The sequence below is a fragment of the Anabas testudineus genome, chromosome 12 (genome assembly GCF_900324465.2).
Source record: "Anabas testudineus chromosome 12, fAnaTes1.2, whole genome shotgun sequence".
NCBI lineage: Eukaryota > Metazoa > Chordata > Actinopteri > Anabantiformes > Anabantidae > Anabas > Anabas testudineus.
In genome coordinates this window covers 14346816-14369528 of record NC_046621.1, presented here as the reverse complement: position 1 = coordinate 14369528, position 22713 = coordinate 14346816, and the positions used below count along the sequence as shown (strand labels likewise).

Genomic DNA, 22713 nt, shown 5'->3' with positions numbered 1-22713 from the left:
TGATGAAAAAGTAATTTTCAGTGTCGCTAATCTGTGTAATTTACTCAGACAATTTTTGTATTTGTTTGTTGTGACAAGTTGAAATGACAGCAAATTTGGTCACTGATTATGTCACAATGTTTCAGTGAGTAATTATTTTCTGCTCAATCACAGCTGTGCACTAGTGGAACTGAGCCACAATTTCTTTGGCAAAACAACTAGTGTAACACCAACTTTGTATACCTTTATCATGTATTAGTCAGTGCAGACTAAATACTACACCGGCATCGTTTTGAATGAAGTGATGTTTGTGGAGTAAACAGACAAAATCTATGCTAAAATTAAAACTCAGTTCAGACTATCACCATCCTCCACTGAATTTAAAAATGCATTAAGAAAGAGAGATACCCACATAGTGATTCCCAACTTTAAAAGGCTGGTGAATTAAATCTGTTTTGGGATTTACATCAGCAGTGTATTCAAGGACAAACTCACCTACACAGAGCTACAGAAGAGTCATTTATTTCTCCATTAGCAGAAATACAAAGATGGCAGAGAAACTATGATCACATCAGTCCTCTGAAAATGTAGAAACAATGAGTGCCGCTCACACCAGGAGATCCCCCGCATCAAGGTAAATGGTGACTGACGGCATGTGGGGAAGGAGAGGAAGCAGAGGGGGTGTGGGGGGACACCAGTTAACCATGCCTTGAGAAATCCAGCAGGTTTTAATTCCTAGATTCACACATTAAGGCTCAATTTGCTACACCAGGGCTATTGGAAACATGACACTAACGGAGTGTTCCTTAAAGCAGGATGAACAAGTTCAGCGCTCCAACAGCTTCAAACTTAATGTTTTTATTCTCAGCACACTCAAATGTCCACACTGTATCTTCTCTATTTCATGGTGCACACAGTCCCACTTTGGTTTTTGTGCAAATCAACAAATGAGACACGATAATTTTAACTACTGAGCTTTTTTTCTTTTCTTTGGACACAGCAAATGTAGCACTGTCTCTCTTACTGTCTTTATTCTAAGACTGAACTACTGTAAGGTAATCTACTAGCTCCAGCTTGATGTTTAATTGACAAATATGAGGATGGTATTGATCCATTTCATCTATACTATATCATTACAAATGTTTCTAAAATAGCCAATTGTACTATTATTATTCTTTAGAAAAATTATTTGGACTAAAAAGAATCCAACAAGGCTGCCAAACGTTGTTTTTATTTTCATTTTAATGCCTATGAACCTATATTTTGTATTATAGTTGTACATACATTTGTATATATATACACACTCAACTGTGTTTTACTATAATACTGGAGGAGAGTACTTGGAGTTGACAAATAAATGCCTATAACTGCTTACATTACATATTAGAAATCAGGTAGTAAAAGTTACAGTAACAAGATCAAATTTAATTAAATTATCCACAGTAAAACAACATTTCAGCCTGTTGTTCTGTTTTTAACTCAAATATTTTAATTTGTTTGCTGGTGAGCTTGTGCAACTTGTTGACCCCGTTTTCTGTAACTCTCCAGGTTCATTTCAGTCCATTTCTGTTAAACTCAAATTAAGTCTAAAGTTAGCAGGGGCCGAGAGAAGAGAAGCAAGAGCGGCATGGTTGTTGGATTTGTCCTGAGCTCCACACACTAGACAACAACTAACCGGCCACTAAAAGCTCTGAGTGATATGACCCAGAGGTCAGGTCCAACCACTAAACCAGATCTCATAAATACTCTTGTTTCCTTCAGAGGATACAGTATTCACTAATAAAGCAATCCACATTTGATATAAGACACATTCAAGTACTTCCATTTAGTTTGAGGAACCAATATTTAATTCAAAGTACAATGAGCGCTGCAGTTACACGGAGCTCTAGGAGCGGTGCCTCTTGTTTGACGTGTGTGCGCGAGTGTGTACATCTGGGAAACCCAGAGGTGATGGGTGTGTCTGGAAAGTCCAGTCCTTGGTACGTTCTGGTCTGGCCTACATTTGGCTCAGAAAGTGAGCACGTCCGTTCTCAAGGCGGCGGGTGAGGATCTCGCAGCCGGTCTCCGTCACCAGCAGGGTGTGTTCAAACTGAGCCGAGCGCTTCCCGTCTCGGGTCACAGCCGTCCAGCCGTCGGGCCACGTCTCGTCTTGCCAGCCACCTGAAACATTACACACACACATACACACACACACAGCTTTGGCTTAGACACCATCAATTAAACAGTTATGTAAACAAACACTCCTGGCGTCTGGCATTGACTTACTGAATAGCTGTGAGCTATTAAATGTCTACTTGATGAAAGTAATGAACCGTTTTACAGCATGGTTTGCTGCATTACACATCATTTAAGTTCTATCCATCAAATCCTCATTCTTTGTAAGAGACCTGACATGACCTTGTTTTTGACTCTAAATACACCACTTAGGTTTAGGCCATTCAGCATTTTTGCTTTAAGCCCACAACATTAACACCACCTGGTGGTTTTACTGTCTGGTGGTTTAGTTACATAAGGAGAAATTGAGCATGTTCCTCGCTAAGGGAAAGCTGAAAAGATCCGTTTTTTGACAGACTTGTTACCTTCTAATTCAGTTTTAACGCCACCTTTGCATGTTTAATTGACTTACCTCTAAGTGTGATGTTTTATGTGGTTGCTGGCACTTTGCAAAATGTTCAATTAGGGCAATTATGTTACATTTGCATCAATTCAAATTATAATACAATTACTGCTGTTCTCATTATTTATAAAGCACTAGTTACACTTACCTTCACATATCATGGGCTCAATGGTGAACACATGGCCAGGCTTCATAACTCCAACTGCTTTATTTTCTGGGAAATAAATAAATACAGAAATCAGGCTGTTGCTAGGGAATGGTTTCAGAAATCGAAGACTTTGAAGATGGGGACGACATGTGACTACTTACTGGCATAGTGTGGCACATTGGGAGCAGTGTGGAAAAGCCTGTGGATGCCGTGGCCACAGTAGCTCCGCACCACAGAGAAGCCGTTGGCCTGAGCGTGCTTCTGGATGATGTTACCTAGTTCTCTGTAGCGAACACCAGGCTTCACTGTAAGAAAAAGCATGAAATAACAGAGTGCTTGGTTTAACACTGGATGGTTGATGCTGGAATCTTTTATTAGTTTTAAAAGAAGTAATACGTGGAATGGCATTTTCTCATTACTTCAAGTCAATATATAGCCCTACACATCACTTATTCATTTGAAACAACATCTTTGTGTAACTTAAAGGTCTTAATAGTCAAATATAATTAAACTTTAGATAGTGTGGGGAGACTACAGTCCCTGCAGTGTGTGTGCAAGTCAGTAAAATGTGAGAGCACAAAGTTACAGTTCCTACCAGAGTCAATGGCTTGCATAAGGCATTCATATGTGGTCTGAACCAGCTTCTTGGCTCCCTCATCCACCTCTCCGACAAAAAAGGTTTCGTTGAGATCGCCATGGAAACCGTTGTGGTAGACAGTGATGTCCACTGCGTAAGAGATGGAGAATTATGTCAGAGTCATTATGTTACATGACAAACTAGATTCTATTATGTACAACACAAAGAAAGAACGGTTCTGAATGATATGCCTAAAACATTTAATAACGTTTTAGGCATGTGTAGTGGTTGAACATGAGCTTTCACAAAACATCGACCCACTTGCAGGGCCGAAAAACACAAACCCTGCTTTTTCAAAGTGCTGATGAAATTGCAAGTGCTAGTCAGCTAACTGGGACTCTTCCCACTTAAGGTGAGGAACAGAGAGATGAGAGTCTGACTAGCAAAGTCCCACTGGTAAAGGTTAATGAAACAATTTGTCTTGTCAGAGCATGCAGCGAGAGATGAGTTGTTGGCAAGTACTCCATCAGTTGCTCTGAGGGGAGTGGTGGATGGAAGACATCGCCTTCCCAGGAATATTCATAAAGAGGCTAAAATTGGCCAAACTCCCGCTGATACCATTTCAGGATGCTGGTACAACCATTTGTCATGAAGGAGAACTTTTTTTTCCTTTCCAGTCTCTTTAATAAAACATTTCCACACATGCAAACTTACCTCAGGGATTCCACAGTCTACAGACACTGAAAATATGCCAATAAATATGCCACAGACAGTGTGTGTTTAAAAAAAGAAAGCTCAGGTTAAGTTTGCTAGAGAGATTTCTAGGGAACAGAAATATAAAAGATGACTAGAAAAGAGGTTGTTGTGTGTTTCTGTAATGCTTAACATGTTTATTTTTGGTGATCAAAAATTACAACACTAAATCTATAATTATTTATCACGAGAAATGTCTAGTGGTGAGGCTAGGGCCAAAAATCATAAATCCAGTGTGTTGATCATACCGTTGAGAATATCTCCTTCTTGTAGGGGTCTTCTGTCCGGGATGCCATGACAGATGACTTCATTGACAGATGTGCAGCAGGATTTGGGGAAGTTGTAGTAATTGAGTGGGGAGGGGTAGCAGTTTCTTGCTATACAGGCCTAAACAATCAAAGCATGTTGGTTAAAGAGACACAGGAAAGCAACGTGATGTAGGCAAACAGATGGCTGATGCTGGGTTGGACTGTTCACACGGTTATAATCTGACTTTGGTGTGTTAGAGTGTTAATATTTGATAATTAGCAATAAACACTAACTGAATACAGCTGAGGCTGATGGCAGTGTCATTAGTTTTGAAGGTACAGATTAATAGACTAAAGTATTGGACACATTTAAAACGGTGACCTGTTAATGGCACTAAATGAAGAAGATGATGAAGAGCTCACCACAGTTGCTATAACTCATACTAAGTTGCATGTCTGTACCAACGATCTATCCAATAGTTGTTAAAAGAGAATCTCTCTCTCTGTGGACCATGAATATACGTGTGGGTGGGTGTGTATTTACCACATGCACAGCATGGTCGATTTCTTCCGTTGTTACACCCGGTTTTACCATTATGGCTGCAATGTCCAGGACTTCTCGTGCCAGCTGCAAATAAAATACACGTCAAAACCAAAAATGCAGTTAATGGAAGACTACAGATGCAAACCATGGCAACGGCACGAACAACAATGACAGTTTATTTTGTTACCCTGCACACTACTCTCATGCCTTCGATGTCCTCAGGAGAAAGGATCTTGATCTGTGATGTCCCCTTCAGAAACTGCTCAGACTCAGACATCCCTGTGGGGACAGAAACAAGGACAGACAACTGGCATCATTCACACGTCAATAATGAGCGAAGCCAAAGTGCTCACTCAAACAGGACCTTGAAAAGCAGCTGTAGCAAGTCTATCAATTTTCAGACGCAGCATCATCTCAGACCATCACAGCTGGGATTTACATCGCCCTAATCAGTTGTTTTTCCAGCAAAAGTGACTGAAGCTGAATCATTTATCTAGCTGCATGCGGTTACACAGCACCTGCTGCAATTTCAGCCAGTACTGAGTGCTAGAGTATACCATGTAGATACTTTATGTGAAGGCAATCAAATCAAGCCTGACACCGTATCCAACCTTAGTATCAGGTTTTACCTTCTGTGGTGTCTGACTCCGGGCAGCTTCAACAGGTCAAACAGTACACAATTAATTCAACTTCAGACCACGAGTACAAGTGATGAGAGAAGACTGAGCTTCACTAATGAATCAATACAAACCCCAGCAAGAAGTCTACCCTCTACAGCAAAGCCAAGTCTGCTTGCAGAAAGCCACAACTAGAGTCTAAGGCTAAGCTTAGTTTGTAAACATCATTTCAATTATAACATCATTATCACAGTGTTTAATTAAAGTCCATTTTCTACTGGCTTATGCATTTAATGCTATTACCATGTGCAACTTTAATTTCAATGTCTCAAAATACCTAAAAGTGTCTTGCAGTGCTACGCTGCCACTGATAATAAGCTCTTCCTACAGAGAACACACTGCAGCATCAGCACCTGACTCTAATGACACCTGATACTGTCGACTCAGTGGAACAGTGCAGGACTGTTTTATAGAGAAAAACGTAAGCACAGATGCCAATGCGTGCAACTTGACAATCCATTTCTAAATTTAAAAACCTCTGATTCTAATGTTGGACAGTATTTGAAAATGTCGTAGTCAAAGCACTGGACTCATCAAAAGTTTGCTAATCTATAATTTATTAACTTAACAAGATGACTGCTGGATGAACATGATCAGTTGCCTAGCAACTCGGACTTTAGACACATTTGTGTAGAAGTCAAATACAGCCCTCTTACTGACCCAAAGAGCCAACAGTAACGGAGCACAACAATCAATCACACTTACTTACGCTTTGACACAGCTGCTCAGGGAAGTATGAGAAAGCGTGCACATTATAATATTCTCGTGATGGTATAGTTCATTCTATTATAGATGTAACAGTGCTAATAGTCAACAATGTGCTTCACAAAGGAATAAATGAAACCACAAGTCTCACTTGAGCTCAACAACAGCTAACAAACGTTAGCCTGTAACAATTGTGCTTCTGAACAAGCATCACAGCAGAATGAAAGGAGAGCGTAACCATGACTACCTGAGTATGGATCTATGCAGTTAGATGACAAGGATGTCGGGGTTGCCATGGTTGCACAATGAATGACTTGCCCAGAGACATAGACGTAAATAAGACGGGCTACAATTATGGGTGTCTGGTAATTAACACAGAGGAAGCCCAGTGGACATTTAAAAAAAAAGCACAATGTGACAGCAGACCTGGCAGCAGCTTGACTTTTACCTGCAATAAATCTATGGCAGTTTTCTGTTGACAAATCCAGTGGTTTAAAGAGATCTCCGTGAGATATTATTGGGCTGTTTAATAGAAAGAAAATCGATGCTGGTTTAAGCTTTGAGAGAAATGTCATCCTGGATGTAGCTACCTTCATACAATTCAATAATTAAAATACCAAAAGAGCAACCGAGTAATTGCATGCATTTATATGTACTTGTGTATGACTCACTCAGAAATCAATGTTTAATAAGCACAATTAAGTAGTATACTTAGGTGTAATACTGACTCAAACAAGCTCTAATGAAAGTAGCATTACCCTCTGCATCTTACTACAGATTAAAAACCACATAATGATTCAAATGCTCATTTGTAGACTGCTGATTGTTAATAATGACACATTTCATCATACATTTCATCTGTAGTCTTAACTTTGTTTGCTTTTCAGAATAAAACTATTATTAAAACAGGCTTGCTGTAAAATAACATGTTCAACTAGGCCAAATGAAGAATAAACTAGTGATAAAGCAGCATTTAAACCTGAACTTAGTAACAACTAGTTTTCACCTTCCAATGCTACGACACCTGTCTTTAGTGATACCTAGACTATTCTGCTGTTGGAGAGGTCTCTAACCAATAGCCCAAGACATATCACCTCATCTGTGTAGTCATGCAAAAAGTATATAAAACACATGCATGGATGAGCACATTGTCCAGATTATTGGAACACAGTGAGACAGGCACTGTTGCGTTATCAAATCCAAGCCGTCACTGACTAAGGTAACTAACATAATCGTAATCTAACAATCAAGTTACTGTAGCTCAGCGGTGTTATGGTTATCTCGTCAATTGACTCTCAAAAAAGCCTGCATCTTCTACAGGTGTCTGTTACAGATAATGTATAATCACCTGAATTTCTATGGAGCTCATAAGTCATTTAAATTAGGTTTTCAACACTTTTCCCCAAAGTAAAGCAGAGTGTTCACTGGAAAGCAGTTTTTCAAATCTGCTTATCCATCAATTACACACAACAAGCCTGAGCTCAAAAAGTTTAAATCACTATTAACAGTCTGTACTCATTGCAGATCACAGTAATAAATAAACATAATACTGATGATTTCTGCAGCTACTAAAGCCAAAAATGTAGGTTTGTCCGAAGGCTTTTTTAAAAATAAAAAGGTAATTAAAACTGTGATTTTTATTCTGTAAATTGTTGCACTGGCCAACAGTACCTTGACCATGCAAGACGGTCTTTACTGACACAAAATGACACAAAGAATGAAGCCTGCAAACAGGTGCACTGGCACTGTGTTTCAGGTGATGATCCCAAAATATACAGAATTTCTCAGAGAAGAGACAACTCAATAACATCTGAATTTAAAAGAAGCTAAGCTATCCATGTAAAGAATGAGTCAACATGATCAACAAAAGATAAACTGTGAGAAGAATGCATGGTTACCTCTGGAATGATCAGCATAGTCCGGTCTTTGGATGTCACTGGGCACTGGCCTCATAGGAGTCTACACCAAGGGTCAAGAAGATGTCGTGTCACATCAGGGAATTCACACAGTTCAGCTCTTATGTAAGAAAAGACTTAAAGCAAGGCGCAACATGACATTTCCTAATCCTCTGTTTTATCTGTCCGTCTCTTTTTTCCCCAAAATTGTCCACCATTCTTTTTATGAGGTAATTAATAGTTAACAAATTTGAACCAGCACGTATCATCAGCTTGACAGAGTTAAAGCAATATCCAAAGCCTCTGAAAAAAACTGACAACCCTACAAGTGAATACAGTGCTGATCTGTGTCACAAAGGAGCATCTGACTTACCAAACATTGATTCATAGGTAAACATTAAAAAAGTCAATATATTGAGATGTTGTCAAGTTAGTACATTTTTGATATGAAAAATGGTGACAAGAATCTGCAAATCAGTTGTAGACAAAAATGTGGCCTTTTGATTTTTCTGTTCAATAAATCATAAATAGCAAAATAACAGTTTCTTTGATCAATGATAACTTACTAATGGGTAATGAGGATGTAGTTTTCCTGTGTAGCGGTAGCCCGGCCATGGGTCTGTGTTGACATCCTTCTCCACACAGTTTGTGGATTCATTCTGGTTCTTGTCCTCCTCTGACAAAAGACAGTACGGTCTCTAATGCATCTGGTACATTTTGTGTCAGTTCACAGGTTATTGTCTACTCTTCTTCATAAATTCTTTCAAAAGAACATTTTGTGGTGCAGTAGCTTCTAAAACCTCAACTTGTTCATCTGTAACATTAAATTTTATATAGCGAAATGTGAATGAGTCCAAAAGAGCTTAATGTCTGCGACACCTACTTGCTTTTTTGTGCAGCAACTTGTGAGATGCCCAGCTTCCTTTGAAACATTCCTGCAAATGCAAAACACAAAGAAAATCTCTAAATGAAAAAGTACAGCGAGACACATCATTTTTGATGCAGTAGACATTTATGCTCCAAAGTACACTTAACTAGTCATCGAATTTGTTGTTGTGGTATGCGCCTTAATAAGACGGCAGAGACAGAAAGCACGGTCAAGTTGAATAGCCAAAACTGCAAATCACAGCAAAGACCTGTAGGATTCAATACCATGGCATTCACAAAAGCTGTGACCCATCACAACTATATCTAAAGTGTTTAGCTCAAAAAACACTGTGTTGGATCTACTGAAAGAGGCCTCCTGGCAGACGTGCAGTGTTTTTTTATTTAATGCTTTATTGGCCTTTTATCAGCCACAAACTTCCCACAATCAACAATATCAAGTCTTGCTACAACCCCCATTAAGTAGGCTAGTAAAAGCAACGATTTCTCTCTAGGATTATTAAAGGTTTTTATGCAACTTACTAAGTGGGGAGCGGTTTCTATTAATAGTCAAAGTATGCAGTCTTGTCCAGAAGCAGTTCATCTTTAAACCGACACATTTGTGAGTGGGGTTTGGTTTCGTAGGAAAGAAAACACCGTGGTGAGACTTTAACATCGTGGCACCAAGTGATCTGTCACGCACTATTAACTCTGTAGTACTTTACAGCTCAAGTATCACTACTTGCAGCCTGTTGCTTTGGGAGAGTTCCTAACCCTACATGATATACACGATTTCATTCACAGCTCTGACCTGTCAGCACATTAACCTTTTACAGTGGCTTCTTCATTTAGACCAGGCACGTCACATCATTCACTTTAGCTAACTAGCCAGCAGTTAGCCAGCTAAACGTTGTCACAGGGCCTAAGTTGCTGTTAGAGAGGCAGTATCACTTACAGTCACTGACTGCATTATTCACCCTGAGTAATCTACATAGATTTACACAGTCTAACACTATTTGTTAAAGTTAAGCTACTGCGTTATTAGCGGTTTACCAAGCACATACACATCTACACATCTAGCTAGCTTGACAGTTAGCAGCCTCGTGAAAAGACACAGGGCCCCAGGTGCCCGGCTCCAGCCCATAAATACATCACACGAGCAGAACAAAGCAGCAGTACCTGTGAACAGAAAAAGGAGCCTTGAATGCCAAGCTTGATACATGTGGGACACTGAAGCTTGGCATCTCTGCTGCAGCCCTCTGTCTCACACTCCCTCCTGGCCTCGGTGCTCGCCATGCCTTCGTCTGCAGCAGAGGGGGTGGAGTCGCCGAGAAGCAGCCAGCCAGCGGCGGCACACGGCGCATGTGCGCAGCGGGGACGTCACGTTGTACGTCTCGGTCCAATCAACAGGAACAATTTCCTAACAGAGATTTGTAAGATGGCGACCGCCGAACCGGTGAGCACTTTCTTCAAAGAGCACATCAACACATTTCGGGAACTTCTTGCTTTAATTAGTGGGCGAGACCATAGCAGAAGTTTAGGTTTCATTTTTAACATTAGTGTTAAAGCGCAAATGTACCGCCGTTGTTATCACACGTGTGGCTTTGGGCCAGTTTTAAGTTCGTCTAGTGTGCCACGACCCAAAGCGCAAAGCTTGTGTGTGGACATCTCCCAACTTTAAGGCTGACGTTACAGTTCAGCAGCAGAGAGCCGAGCTAATGACTCACCGTGCCGCCGCTCAGCTTGTTTGTTAAAGTACATGTCGGAGAAGAACGCATATGTTCATTTGAGACTATTAGAAAGTCCGTCGTGTGGAATAAGTCATCCTAGACAAGAAGAAGTTTGTATTGCATCTAGTATTTCAGCTGTCAAAATGCGTGGACGGCGCTCTTAGCTGACCTCCAACTACGTGAAGTGACGGTGGCTGTTTTAGTGGTTATAATAAGTGTTAAATGAGACTGGAGTGAAACCGCTAGAGTCCTTATCTCGACTGAACACTAACGTTATCTGCTGTTGGACATAACGCCACACGCCGAACTCAAAGTTGTCTCCATATGTCTGGTTCGTTGTCCTAAGGTCGTGTTATACCTGGTGTGTAACTCTGCAACAACTATTGTAGATACATGGATGGAAGTTATGTGGTGTTCATCATCATCATCATCATCATCATCAGTCATATTGGGAAAGACACAGAAGTGTTTGTCCATAAGCGACACAAGCAGCAGCAGAGATGATGCTATCTGGTTAAAGTCTAACTTCACTTCACAGTAAAACTTAATTTAGTCATTAGAAAGGACAGTAGGCATTAGGTCACTGTTAAAAGATCATTTCTCCAGTTAGACCTGCACTAAAATCCGTGATCATTTGCATTGGAAATAATAATAATAATAATAATAATGTCTCACTTCTACCCAACTCCTGTTTTAGGAAACCAATCCAAGTCCGACCCATCCTGATGAAGATGGAGCTGAGGAGACTAGCCTGGAGATTGTGAGCCCAGAGGCCTACATCAAACACCCCCTCCAGAACAAGTTAGGCTCTGCAGTTTACATTTTATTTCACATAGCCGGTTTATAAAGGCAAGCAAGAGAGTATTGGATCTAATATTTCACTCGAATGTTTCACTCTGATGTAGATGTCCACAGGACATGCTTTAAACCAGTGTATAATCATATTTACTCTGTGGCATCAACTCCAAGAATGATTCATGTCAGTACTGCAGAACCTGAGGCGTGCCTCATACTACAGGTTTGTTTCCTTGAGCAAGGAGACAAACTTGGCATATTTAAAGTTTATTTTTTATCCTTACTATAGCAGAAATGGCCATGGTTCACATTTTTTGCTTTCATTGATTGATCAATCTGTCAATTGTTTAAAACGTAAGAAACTTAAACGTGATACTGTATATTCAAATGTGTTGTTTAAATTTTAAAACCAAAAGATATTTCATCTAATGCTGCCAGTAGACATGTATTGTCTTGGCTTTTCTGATAAATCCGCTGGGTTCTGACTGACACAGAGTGTCAAGTGAAACAGATATGAACATTATTTATTTGCTCAACCAACTAAGTTGCACATAAAGAAATGTGCCCTTTTCACACATGAAATTCAGTTATTCTGGTATCTAATTACTGCCAGTGTAGTTGCTCCCAGATGTGAGTGTGGGTATGAATGTGACACTGGAAAAACATCATCAGCCTCAAAGAAAAGGCTGTTGATTAAAATTGTTTGATCTCCAGACATAGTATAAGGGGTCCAGTGAAACTCTTTTTATGCAGCTGAATGGGACCAACTCAAATGGAAGTGAAAGTGAGATAAGGTTGACCACTCACGAGAAATGATGCCATGGTCATGCAGAGGAAGCAGCACAATTTCCCTAATTGTTTGTTCACAGCACAAGATTAACAATAACATGTGAAACACATAAAGGCACAAAATTAAAACACTTTTTTTTCCTTTTCTCGCAAGTCAAATGTGTTTAAAGTTAATTTATATGAAAATCAGTATGAAGGTCTAAGAGGAGACTTGACCAAGCAGCTATGATATTATGTGTAACATAAGTTTATGATATATGTTGTTCAGTGGTTACCTCTGTGTTTTAATGTTCTTTATTTGGTCAAGTAGATTTTCTCTCACAGTCCAAACAGTTGCAGCTTGGTGGACTTGGTGGATTTTTTTATTTACTCACAGTAACACTGTGATAGTCTGAGAATGTCTGATGACCTGTCCTGTTTTTCCTCTGAATCCATACTCCAATAGGTTCCACCTCCCTTAGGTGCTGAATACCAATAAGCAACGAATGAATATTTTATGTATATTTAAATTCCACACCGATATTTATGTCCAAAAAGGTCAAATACAAAAGCCAAATTCAACAGAAACCCAGTCAGCTAAAAGAAAAGTTGAGCCTTAAACACTTTATTGATGCCTCACTGTTTATTTTGCTTTTCTTGACTCACATATACTTGTATGTCTCTACAAGATGATGGGGTGCATGTGTATATCTTAGCATGTATTAGAAGGCCAAAGCAGCACAGAGTAGAGATCCTCTAATGAGGCGCTGCCATATTCTAGATTAATGCCTATAGTGAAACATTCAAATGTTATATGGGACACGTTATCGAGGAATACACAGACACTCTATATATGTTATGTGCATGTACAGTGGCACATAAATGTTTCTGCATGCATACGATCTAAAATGTGATCCCAAGTCCTAAAAATAGATAAAAGAACCCCAGTTAAACAAAGAGATAAAAAAAATAGACTTACTTATTCACTGTATTGTGGAAAATGATCCAGTCTTAAATATTTGAGTTTTGTAAATGTATGTGAAGCCTTGTGCAGCAATCACTTGAGTTAAACATTTTTAGAGTAACTGTTTATCAGCTCTGCACATCTGCTTGGAGGAGTTTTAGCCCATTCCTCTTTACAGAACAACTTGAGCTTCTTTCCAGAGCATTTCTATAGGCTAAAGGTCGGGACTTTGACTCTGTTATTCCAAAACGTTACATTTCCTCTGCATTAACCTTTGGTGGGACGACTTGTGTGTTTAGGGTCGTTGTCTTGCTGTATGATCCACTTTCTCCTTCACAGTTGGGTACCTTGACATTTTCCTGTAGAATTTGCTTGTACAGCTTAAGGCCAATTCACTTAGGAAGAGATGTTACATATGTTTTCTATGTCTATCACCTGTGTCTCTCACAGAGTCTTCTGTGAATTTTCTCTCAAGCCACTTTTGCTTTCAAAGACTGAGTATTTTTATATCCAATCATGATACCCTCATGTGGTAGCAAGGAACCTGAACCACTGATCTGATGACAGAGATCTGACAGAGAAGGTCTTGAAGACAGTGAGGTTAGGATGGACTGTTACTTCAGCGACAACAAACAAAGCGGATCTAAATCATAATACTGCCACTAACATGTTTCACAGATGGGATATGGTTCTTAAGCTAGAATATAGTGTTTCATTCAGGTGCATCCATCCGTCACCACTTTGTTCTGAAACTTGGTGGCTTCGGGTTACTTTTGTTTACTTCGTGTTTAATTTGGGGCATGTTACATTTATGCAAATTCCCTTCTTTTCTGTTTTCACCCAACAGATGGTCTCTGTGGTTCTTCAAGAATGACAAGAGTAAAACATGGCAGGCCAACCTGCGACTCATCTCTAAATTCGATACAGTGGAAGACTTCTGGGCGTAAGGAGCAATAAATCTATGGGTCTTTTGTTTTGTTTTTGTGCTTTCATGGAGTGACTGAAGCAGTAAACTATTATGACTGTATATTGTTTGAACAGCTGGCTTTCCTCTCTTCCATTTAGTCTCTACAACCATATCCAGTTGTCAAGCAACCTCATGTCAGGCTGTGATTACTCTCTTTTTAAGGTAGGTTTGATTTATTTACCAGTAATACGCAGGGAGTGAGGAGTGAAAATGCACATTGAAGGATTGTTAAAATCAGGGTTTTGTCACTTTGGCACATTGGTATCTTCTCCAGAGTCCCAGCGCTCACAATTGCTGTATTTCATGTTTATTTAACAGTTTTCTCTCATCCCTTTGTGATGTTGATGCAGGGAAACTAAAATAACCATGTTAGTAGCTGTAAAATTCTATCTATCGAATTTGAAGTTCCTATTCAAATTAACATAAAATATCACAATAACAAAACATTTGCCTTATTCATTTTTTTATTATATTGAGTCATTCTCTAGGACAATCCATTGTGTTTATTTGAGAAACTGTGGTCTTTCACATTTCAGCTTCAGATTGATTCTTGTAATTGGTGTTGAATTGAAAACGCAGTAAAAAGAAGTTTATCACCACCTTACCAATAAAGCCAGATTGCAAGATTTTTATGACAACAGATTCAAATAAAACTGAAAACAGAACATCAAACTGAGCTGTTGATGTAAAGTTACTGGGGGGCAAAGGAAGACAGAGGTAGGTAGGATTCTCCTCTGCCTAAGCCTGTCTGTACTAACTCAGCGCTGAGCAGCTCAAAAGAGCTGATATAACCAGATGTGATAATAGAAAATGAGAAATGTGGGTGGCCCATTTCAGTAAGTGGAATGATAGGATGCTGTTAGCAGCCACTAATTATACAGCTTTGTGTGTTTAAGAGAGGTGACAATAAATAGAAAATGCAGTAATCAAATAGGCCTGTTTTTTATTATTAGTGTGTTTACCATTAACAGTGGGAAACACTAGCTAATGCAGGCTAGTTTTACAGATTTTACATTTGACATCGGATATTTAACAATGATATTTAAACGCATTGAGTTTTTTTCCTACCTATTAAGCTGCACAAAAATTTCCACTGTGATTATTTAAAAGTTAGAACTTGTTTTTTTTTTTTTTTTACTTCCAGTCAATGTTGAAATCCTGTTTAAAGCTCACTTGAAATGGCAGTTTCAAAGTTGTGGTGCAATGGTTTGCAGTGAGTATTGACAATTTGAACTATTGCTGCAGGATGGCATTGAACCCATGTGGGAGGACGAGAGGAACAAGCGTGGCGGGCGCTGGCTCATCACACTCACCAAGCAGCAGAGGAGATTAGACCTGGACCGCTTCTGGCTGGAAACTGTAGGTTTTGTCTGTGGCTGCTGCTCTTTTATCCTGTTCAGAGTTGTTACTCATGCGACTGATAAGATTAATCCCCGCTTGGACCTCTTCCCAAAAGTAGTATTTTTATTACGCATCAGCAGCCGTAATTAGTTGTTCCACTTACAATCATTATTTGTTACACACCTGATATTAGTGAGCCACAGACTGCATTGTTGTAATGTTCTCATCGTCTTTTTGCACAACAAAATCTTCTATTAAAAAATCATAAAATCTTCTTCTATTATAAGAAAATGTGCCTTAAATGTGTGCTGAGCTGATGAGTTCAGAGCACAGTCAAACGAAAGCAACTGAATACTAGTTTCTTTGTAGATAAGTCTGCACCCCTTACCTTGTCGTGGGGAACTCCTGTGCTGCTCTCAAGGTCACTGTAATTGACCCAGACATCTAGCAAGTTATGAATTGTCAGTGAGCTGCCGAATATATAAGAGGCCACTTTCTCTTTAAGTGACTTCGGTACTAATTGTTGAACATGTCGTACACTACCGCTCAAAGTTTTAAGGTGACTTAAAAATGTTATTGTTTTCTATGGAAACACATGAAATTAGTCTGAATATGAAATATAGGAAAAGAACAGGACATGCCGAAATTGTCAGAGTTGGAAATAATGATTTTGATTGAAATGATGAATGTGTTCTTCAAACTTTGCCTTCATCAAAAAAAAAACAAGATAAACTTTTACAGCAATTACATCCTGGCAGACCTTAAGCATTAGAGCTGTGGATATTTTAAAATAATCTGATGAGATTTCACCCCATGCTTCCTGGAGCATCTCCCACAAGATTGATTGGCTTGATGGAGTCTTCCTCCCTACCATACGGTCAAGCTGGTCCCACAACAGCTTAATACAGTTCACATATGGAGACTGTGCTGGCCACACATTGCTGTCTGAATTCCGACTGACTCCTTATTCTTCTACACTATTTGGGTCATTATCGTGTTTTAGGATGAAATTGACCCCAATCAGGTGCTGTCCACTATGTATGGCTTGGCGTGCAAAATCTTGTGATAGCTTTCTTTCCTCAAGGTCCCTTCCACTCTGTATAGATCTCCTATTTTATCACATCCAAAGCACCCCCAGACCATGTCGAGGTATTGTATAATATATACAGTTCCAGCATCTTTTCATTTGTTCTGCGGCTCACAAATTTCCCTCTGTTTTATCCGAAGACCTCAAACTTAGACTCATCTGTAGACATCTTCTTCCAGTTTTCCAGTGTCCAATGTCTTTGCTCCTTTGCCCATCTCAGTCTTTTGTTTTTATTGGTTTATTGGTCAGTCTGAGATTTTTCTTGAAGTCCGGCATCCTGAAGTCTCCTCCTCACTGCTGATGCTGACACTGGTGTTTGGCTATTTAGTGCAGCTGCCAGTTGAGGACCTGTGAGGCGTCTTTGTCCTAAACTACACACTCTTGGGTATTTGTCTTCTTGTACAGTTGTGCATTAGGGCCTCCCACTCCTTTACTGTCCTTTTCAGGGTCAGTTTGTGCTTCTCTCTGAAGGGCATAGTTAACAGAATTATAAGAAATTGTAAGTTTTTGCACAATTTCTAGCATTGAGTAACCTTCTATTCTAAGAACAACAATACACTGACGGGTCTCTAATGACAGTTCTTTGTTTCTGGCTATTGGTAACTATCGGAACCTGTAAACAAACAACTGCTGATGTTCAGATACTAATCTAACATATACTGTAGAACGCCATGCTCTCTTGTTTGCTACATTAGTACAAAGGTTATCCACTGTGCAATACAATTGCAAAAGGGTTTTCTCATGATCAATTAGCCTTATAAAATGATTAACTTGAATTAGCAGCCACACCATGAGATTGATGCAGAGGACTATCCCTTTGTGCAGAAATGTAGATCATTCTTTAAAAATCATCTGATTCATTTTAATTGTTTGTGAAATGGATAAAATTGTTTTTGAATTGCATGAAAATGTAAGACATTTGCAAGTGATCCCAAACTTTTGACACAGTGTATGTTGGGCTGGGAACAGATCAAATGAGTAGTTCTTGAGTCCCAAAGTCATCTTGTCGTGGAGGGTGATGCTCAGTCCTGATGCTGGACCTGCATGAATGTCTTTGTTGTTGTTTCACTCAGAGATCCACTCACAAAATGCATTATGGAAAGAATTCTAAAAAAAAAAGATTATTCACATCATATCAACTAAACAAGCTGTCAGTCGATGTGGAGATGTCTGAACATATTCTGACATAGATATCTCCCGCTCGGAGGAAAGAAGTACAGACAGATAAGCAAACTGTTGGCAGTGTGACTCAAAATGCACAACCACTGGCTGCTCAATCAAAATTAAATCTAAAATCAACGCGAATATAATCAGTTTCCTAGTTTCCTAGGATGTATACACTGATTGAATCTGCTTTCACTTGGTGTTAAATGACTGCCAATAAATAACACAACACACGCAGGTAAATCAGGGTATTTAGCTGGTGTGACGACACTGGTAGCACTCGAGTTGGCCACCAGTTTTCCTTGTTCTTTGATTGCGTGTTCCCACTGCGTGAATACAGCATGAACACTGCTTTGCAGGGCAGCCCACCAACAGGTGAGCAAGAAAGGATTCATGCTGCTTCTTTGATCCACATGGTTTTCACTGACTGACACAAAAGATTCTTTTGTATCAGAATCATTTTTGTTACTTTTCCTTGCTTATAGTTTGCTAATAACCTGTTCCACCACTCAGTGAGTTTCAACAGTTTTCACTTAGCTGATGTTCTGAGTGGATCTTTTGATTATTATATTTGTACAGAGAAAACAAAAGTTAACTGAAATGACAGCGTAACCTGAAAAAGGTTTTAGTAAACCCGAATGAAAGGCTGATGTATCAGAGAAATGAGTGACAAAGCTAAGAATGTCTTTGGCCTTCCTCTTTTGTGTGAGTATTGAGGATTTGCAGTTAAATTTAACGTCTAAGATGTGAATCATCATGGTATGACGACAGCTTTTCTTCCTCTCCATCCCATGATCAGCTCCTGTGCTTAGTCGGAGAGGCCTTTGACGACTACAGCGATGATGTCTGTGGAGCCGTGGTCAACATCCGCACAAAAGGAGATAAAATAGCCGTCTGGACATCAGACTATGAGAACCGTGAGGCTGTAACACACATAGGGTGAGCCAGGTCTTCAGTATCTTTACAGGTTCTGACTATTCTGTGCCTCCTCTTTATGCTATCATTCCTCTCCTGAACAGGAGAGTTTACAAGGAGCGCCTGGGGCTTCCCATGAAGATGACCATTGGCTACCAATCCCACGCCGACACAGCTACCAAAAGCGGGTCAACCACCAAGAACAAATTTGTCGTTTGAGAAATGCCCTACGTGCCTCTTTCATTTTCTTGTCTTATTTGTTGTTGGTGCATATGTTTACTTTGCTGCAAAGACTCTGCGAAATGCAATCTGGAAGAAAAAAAAATCCAATCCAAGACTACATGCCAAATGTTTCCATAACCTGCCCAGGACTTACACGACAAGAAAAAAAAACATGGAAAGCAGATGAACAGGAATCTTCCAAAACACTAACAATAAAAGGTATGAATAGTGAATGACATTTAGAGCACTGCGTACTCTACTAAAGACAATTTGAGTTGATTTATTTGTTTTTTAATGGCGGGGAGTCCTAAAATGCAAAAATTGTATTTTTCTCCCCTGCGTTTTCTATAGCATTATTGGTTTGCTGTAATCTTAATGACATTAAACCCTTTTAATTTATTACATTAATTTGCCTGCATATTATTAGATTGTTAGGCCTTTGTTGACCTATGCTTTTTCTTTTTTTTTTGCCTTGAACTGTTGCACGTAATCAACCTTTTTAAAGTATTTCATGACTCATATTCATTTGAGTGTTAATATAATTAAAACCTTGGTTTTGCAATTATAACATTTTTTTTGTTTGTTTGTTTGTTTTGCCCTGTACATTCCTGCGTTGCCTTGTAGGATAATTGATTTTTGGTATTTCACAATCAGCCTTAGTTTCCAAGCAGTTTAGAACTCACCATTTTCCCATGCATGGTGTGAAAGTGCCAAATAGACCCCTGCCCTCCCCATCTCTTGATCCTAAGATCTATTAAAATGTCAGTATAAAAAGAACTTGTATAGAAAAGGTTATTTTGGTCACATGACTTCACATCTCAGTTTATTGCCACCATGGCAGTTTTAAAAATGTCAGTGCAACATGACAAATGTCATCACATTCTCAAGGATCGGCGTTCTCTAAGCCAGCAGGCGAAGCGCCGACGGCACAACCAGATCCTTCTTAATCTGATGAAGCGTTAAGTGAGTTTAAAAGCTTCTTTAGCTCCTTGTTGGAGTTGTGACATGGTTGTGGTAGCAACCTTTAAAGGGCAACTCATTTCTCAGGTAAGATCCTTTGCATTAACCAGACAGTATACTTCATACTGCATGTAACAGTGCATACATGCAGATTAATGCAACTTTCTGCACATTAGAATATAATGTCTAGGCACAGACCACTTCTCCTGCTCCAAACTCCACCCCATTTTGAATGTGTTAATATTAGGGATATGTCTGATTATGTTTTAGGTATATATATTTACTTGTAAATTGAAGTACCATTGGACAGTAGAGCTGTGCAGTCAAGGGGACAGTAAAGAAATAAATTACATATAAATTATAAATTACATATCTATGTATTAAACAGGTCTTGACGCAATTAATGCATTTAATATTTTCACCATGGTAGGAAGTTAAATGTCTGATATAGCTAAAAAGGAACACACAGCACATAATGTCCATATTTAATCACAATATTTCAGTTAGAATTACATAAGTAACATTTTCTTTCTTATCAGGTCCCTTAATACAGTAATCCCAATACAAAGGTCTTGCGATTAATCCTGTGTTCATGAAGGTTGGAATGTTCAGAGCTGTGTTGGTTTAACTTAATTAATCTTTTACAGGTTGTAGTTCATGTGGCTTAAATTTTTTTAATAATTAATAATTAAATCATCTGAAACTGAGAAATCTATCGTCTGATATTAATGAGGTGGATAAAATATTCAAAACACCTCCATATAACATTTTATATATTCACTGTAGTAAAGCAGGGTGTTTAATTTATAATGTTATGGCTTACAGTGAAACTATTTCCCTGCAGTCGTTAAAAATAAATTGAGGTTTGTTCCTGTATTGTATTGAAAACTGCCCACCAACACGGGTGAACAGAATATTTTTAATCTTTTTGTTGTGAACCATATTAAAACCAAATGTTCCAGCGTGTACAGACGAGTAAATGCAAGGCCACTGACATAGCCACTTTATTAAATGGGGTTACAGACTAACCTTGGCGGCAGTAAACGTGTTTCTCCAGTCTCCAGTTAGCCCCTCTAGCTGTAGGGCCTTCTTCTTTTCCAATCAGAGGCAATTTATGAAAATCCCAAACCCTCCAGCAAGATACAATGGGTCAAATCAATTGGACAGGAGGACAATATCCAGTAGAGGAAATCCAAAATGAAGATGATAAAATGAGCACAGCCTTTCAAAATAAAAAAATATATTTATATTGCTAAAGCAGTTTGTTTTATATCTCTGACTTGAATTGTGCAGAAAAGCAAGCACAACCATAACACAAAATATTATTACTGGGGAATTTGTATCCATCTGACTTGTTTTAAGGCTGCATTGGGCATTTGTGTTGATGCCGTGTTTCCAAGCAGTTTTTAGTAACAAAATCTTCACTGCTGTCCATCATTTTACACTGGAGGGAGCTGCAACCCCATTTAACTTTAAACTGGTGTTTGTTAAGGCCAACGGGCAGTTTAGGGATTGATGTGTTTACAGCCCCAAGTCTACATCCTACAGGCTTTCATCTTAACAGGCAGTGATTTAGGGGCTCTGCATCGTGTGGTTCACACTGTGGTCTTGTCGGTACGTCCGGGTATTTCCTATCAGGCAGCACAGGAAAATAAAATGGATGTTGCTATCAATAGGAGCTGAGAAATGTTTTATGTGTGCAGAGGTGAAGAGGGAATTTCAGACAATCAGCAAAAGCATAAAACATCAACAAGGATGTTTTTATGTTGCTATGTTGTCATATAACCACTCACAATCTGGTTCTTCATGCTGGGTTATTACTAATCTGAGAAACTGTGTCTACAAGGAATTACATCCCATGTTTAACATCAAAACAATGTGTGTTACATATGGTCTATAGTGCCGGCAGCTTTAATTAGGACATTATCGTGTAATGCCATTACATCTAAAGGATCGTCACAGCAGTTTGTGCAGCTCAGTGATTTATCAGCTCACTAGTCTGTAGATGGCTGATCAATTTCCCCAGGGTTCATTGGGTGCTCATTTCTCTCCCAGTAAGGATCAATTGCAGGATTCATTAACCCAGATTAAATGAATGAAGATGGTAATGAGAGAGGCAGTTAGCCTACTTTGTGGCTTTGTGATTGAGAATGCTTGTATTACACTTAAAGCTCATAACATATAAAGAGGCTGTAGCAGGGCCCGCGAGACACTACATCATCATACGAGCACAGAACACAATCATGCAGTATAAAGCAATCATTGCTCACGTCGTGGGGTTTTCAGTATTGATCCAACTCTCTGTGCACCTGTCTGAGCCGTAAAGCCAGACACTAAGAAAAACCAGCATATTATCCCTATGTTAGCTTCATATTGCTGGCTCCCACTGCAGTGTAAGATGGATTTTAACATTTTATTGATTGCCTCTAAAGCACATCTTAAACTAGCTCCTAGTTATTTTTCTCCCCTTTTCGACAGTCGGTGAGATCCTTGGGGCCTTTCTGGTCCCGTGAGAAGCTTTTCAGCTTCATGACGTGTTATAACTTTGAACAGATGGAAAGTGATATGAAACCTGAAGTGAAGAAAAATCAAACCATTGCATAATGTCTGCTAAATATGAAGCCATCAGCACAGAGGGGGCTCTGTTCAAAGTTGAAAAATGTCCAGAACCTCTATAGCTAACGTAATGCGAAATTATTTTATTTGGTTAAATCATACAAAACCCAAAGGGCAAAAAAAAAAAGGATGTTGGGATTTTAAAGGACCACGCTTTCGTTTCCTCAAAAATACTTG

General features: G+C 39.2%; 2 protein-coding genes across 2 annotated transcripts; one reads left to right on the top strand and one right to left on the bottom strand.

The window, feature by feature from the left end:
• Positions 1 to 485: 485 nt before the first annotated feature.
• metap1 (methionyl aminopeptidase 1) lies at positions 486 to 10341 on the bottom strand. Its single transcript, XM_026356236.2, has 11 exons — positions 10187 to 10341; positions 9027 to 9078; positions 8710 to 8819; positions 8147 to 8207; positions 5054 to 5145; positions 4867 to 4950; positions 4323 to 4461; positions 3340 to 3471; positions 2906 to 3049; positions 2745 to 2810; positions 486 to 2139 (listed from the first exon to the last, which is right to left on the bottom strand). Exons 1-11 carry the CDS (start codon positions 10301 to 10303, stop codon positions 1976 to 1978), a joined length of 1161 nt encoding a protein of 386 aa, XP_026212021.1. The 5' UTR covers positions 10304 to 10341; the 3' UTR covers positions 486 to 1975.
• Positions 10342 to 10385: 44 nt separating this feature from the next.
• eif4eb (eukaryotic translation initiation factor 4eb) lies at positions 10386 to 19359 on the top strand. The gene is made up of 7 exons (XM_026355916.1): positions 10386 to 10463; positions 11435 to 11538; positions 14112 to 14207; positions 14330 to 14393; positions 15477 to 15590; positions 18623 to 18762; positions 18843 to 19359. Exons 1-7 carry the CDS (start codon positions 10446 to 10448, stop codon positions 18955 to 18957), a joined length of 651 nt encoding a protein of 216 aa, XP_026211701.1. The 5' UTR covers positions 10386 to 10445; the 3' UTR covers positions 18958 to 19359.
• Positions 19360 to 22713: the final 3354 nt, after the last annotated feature.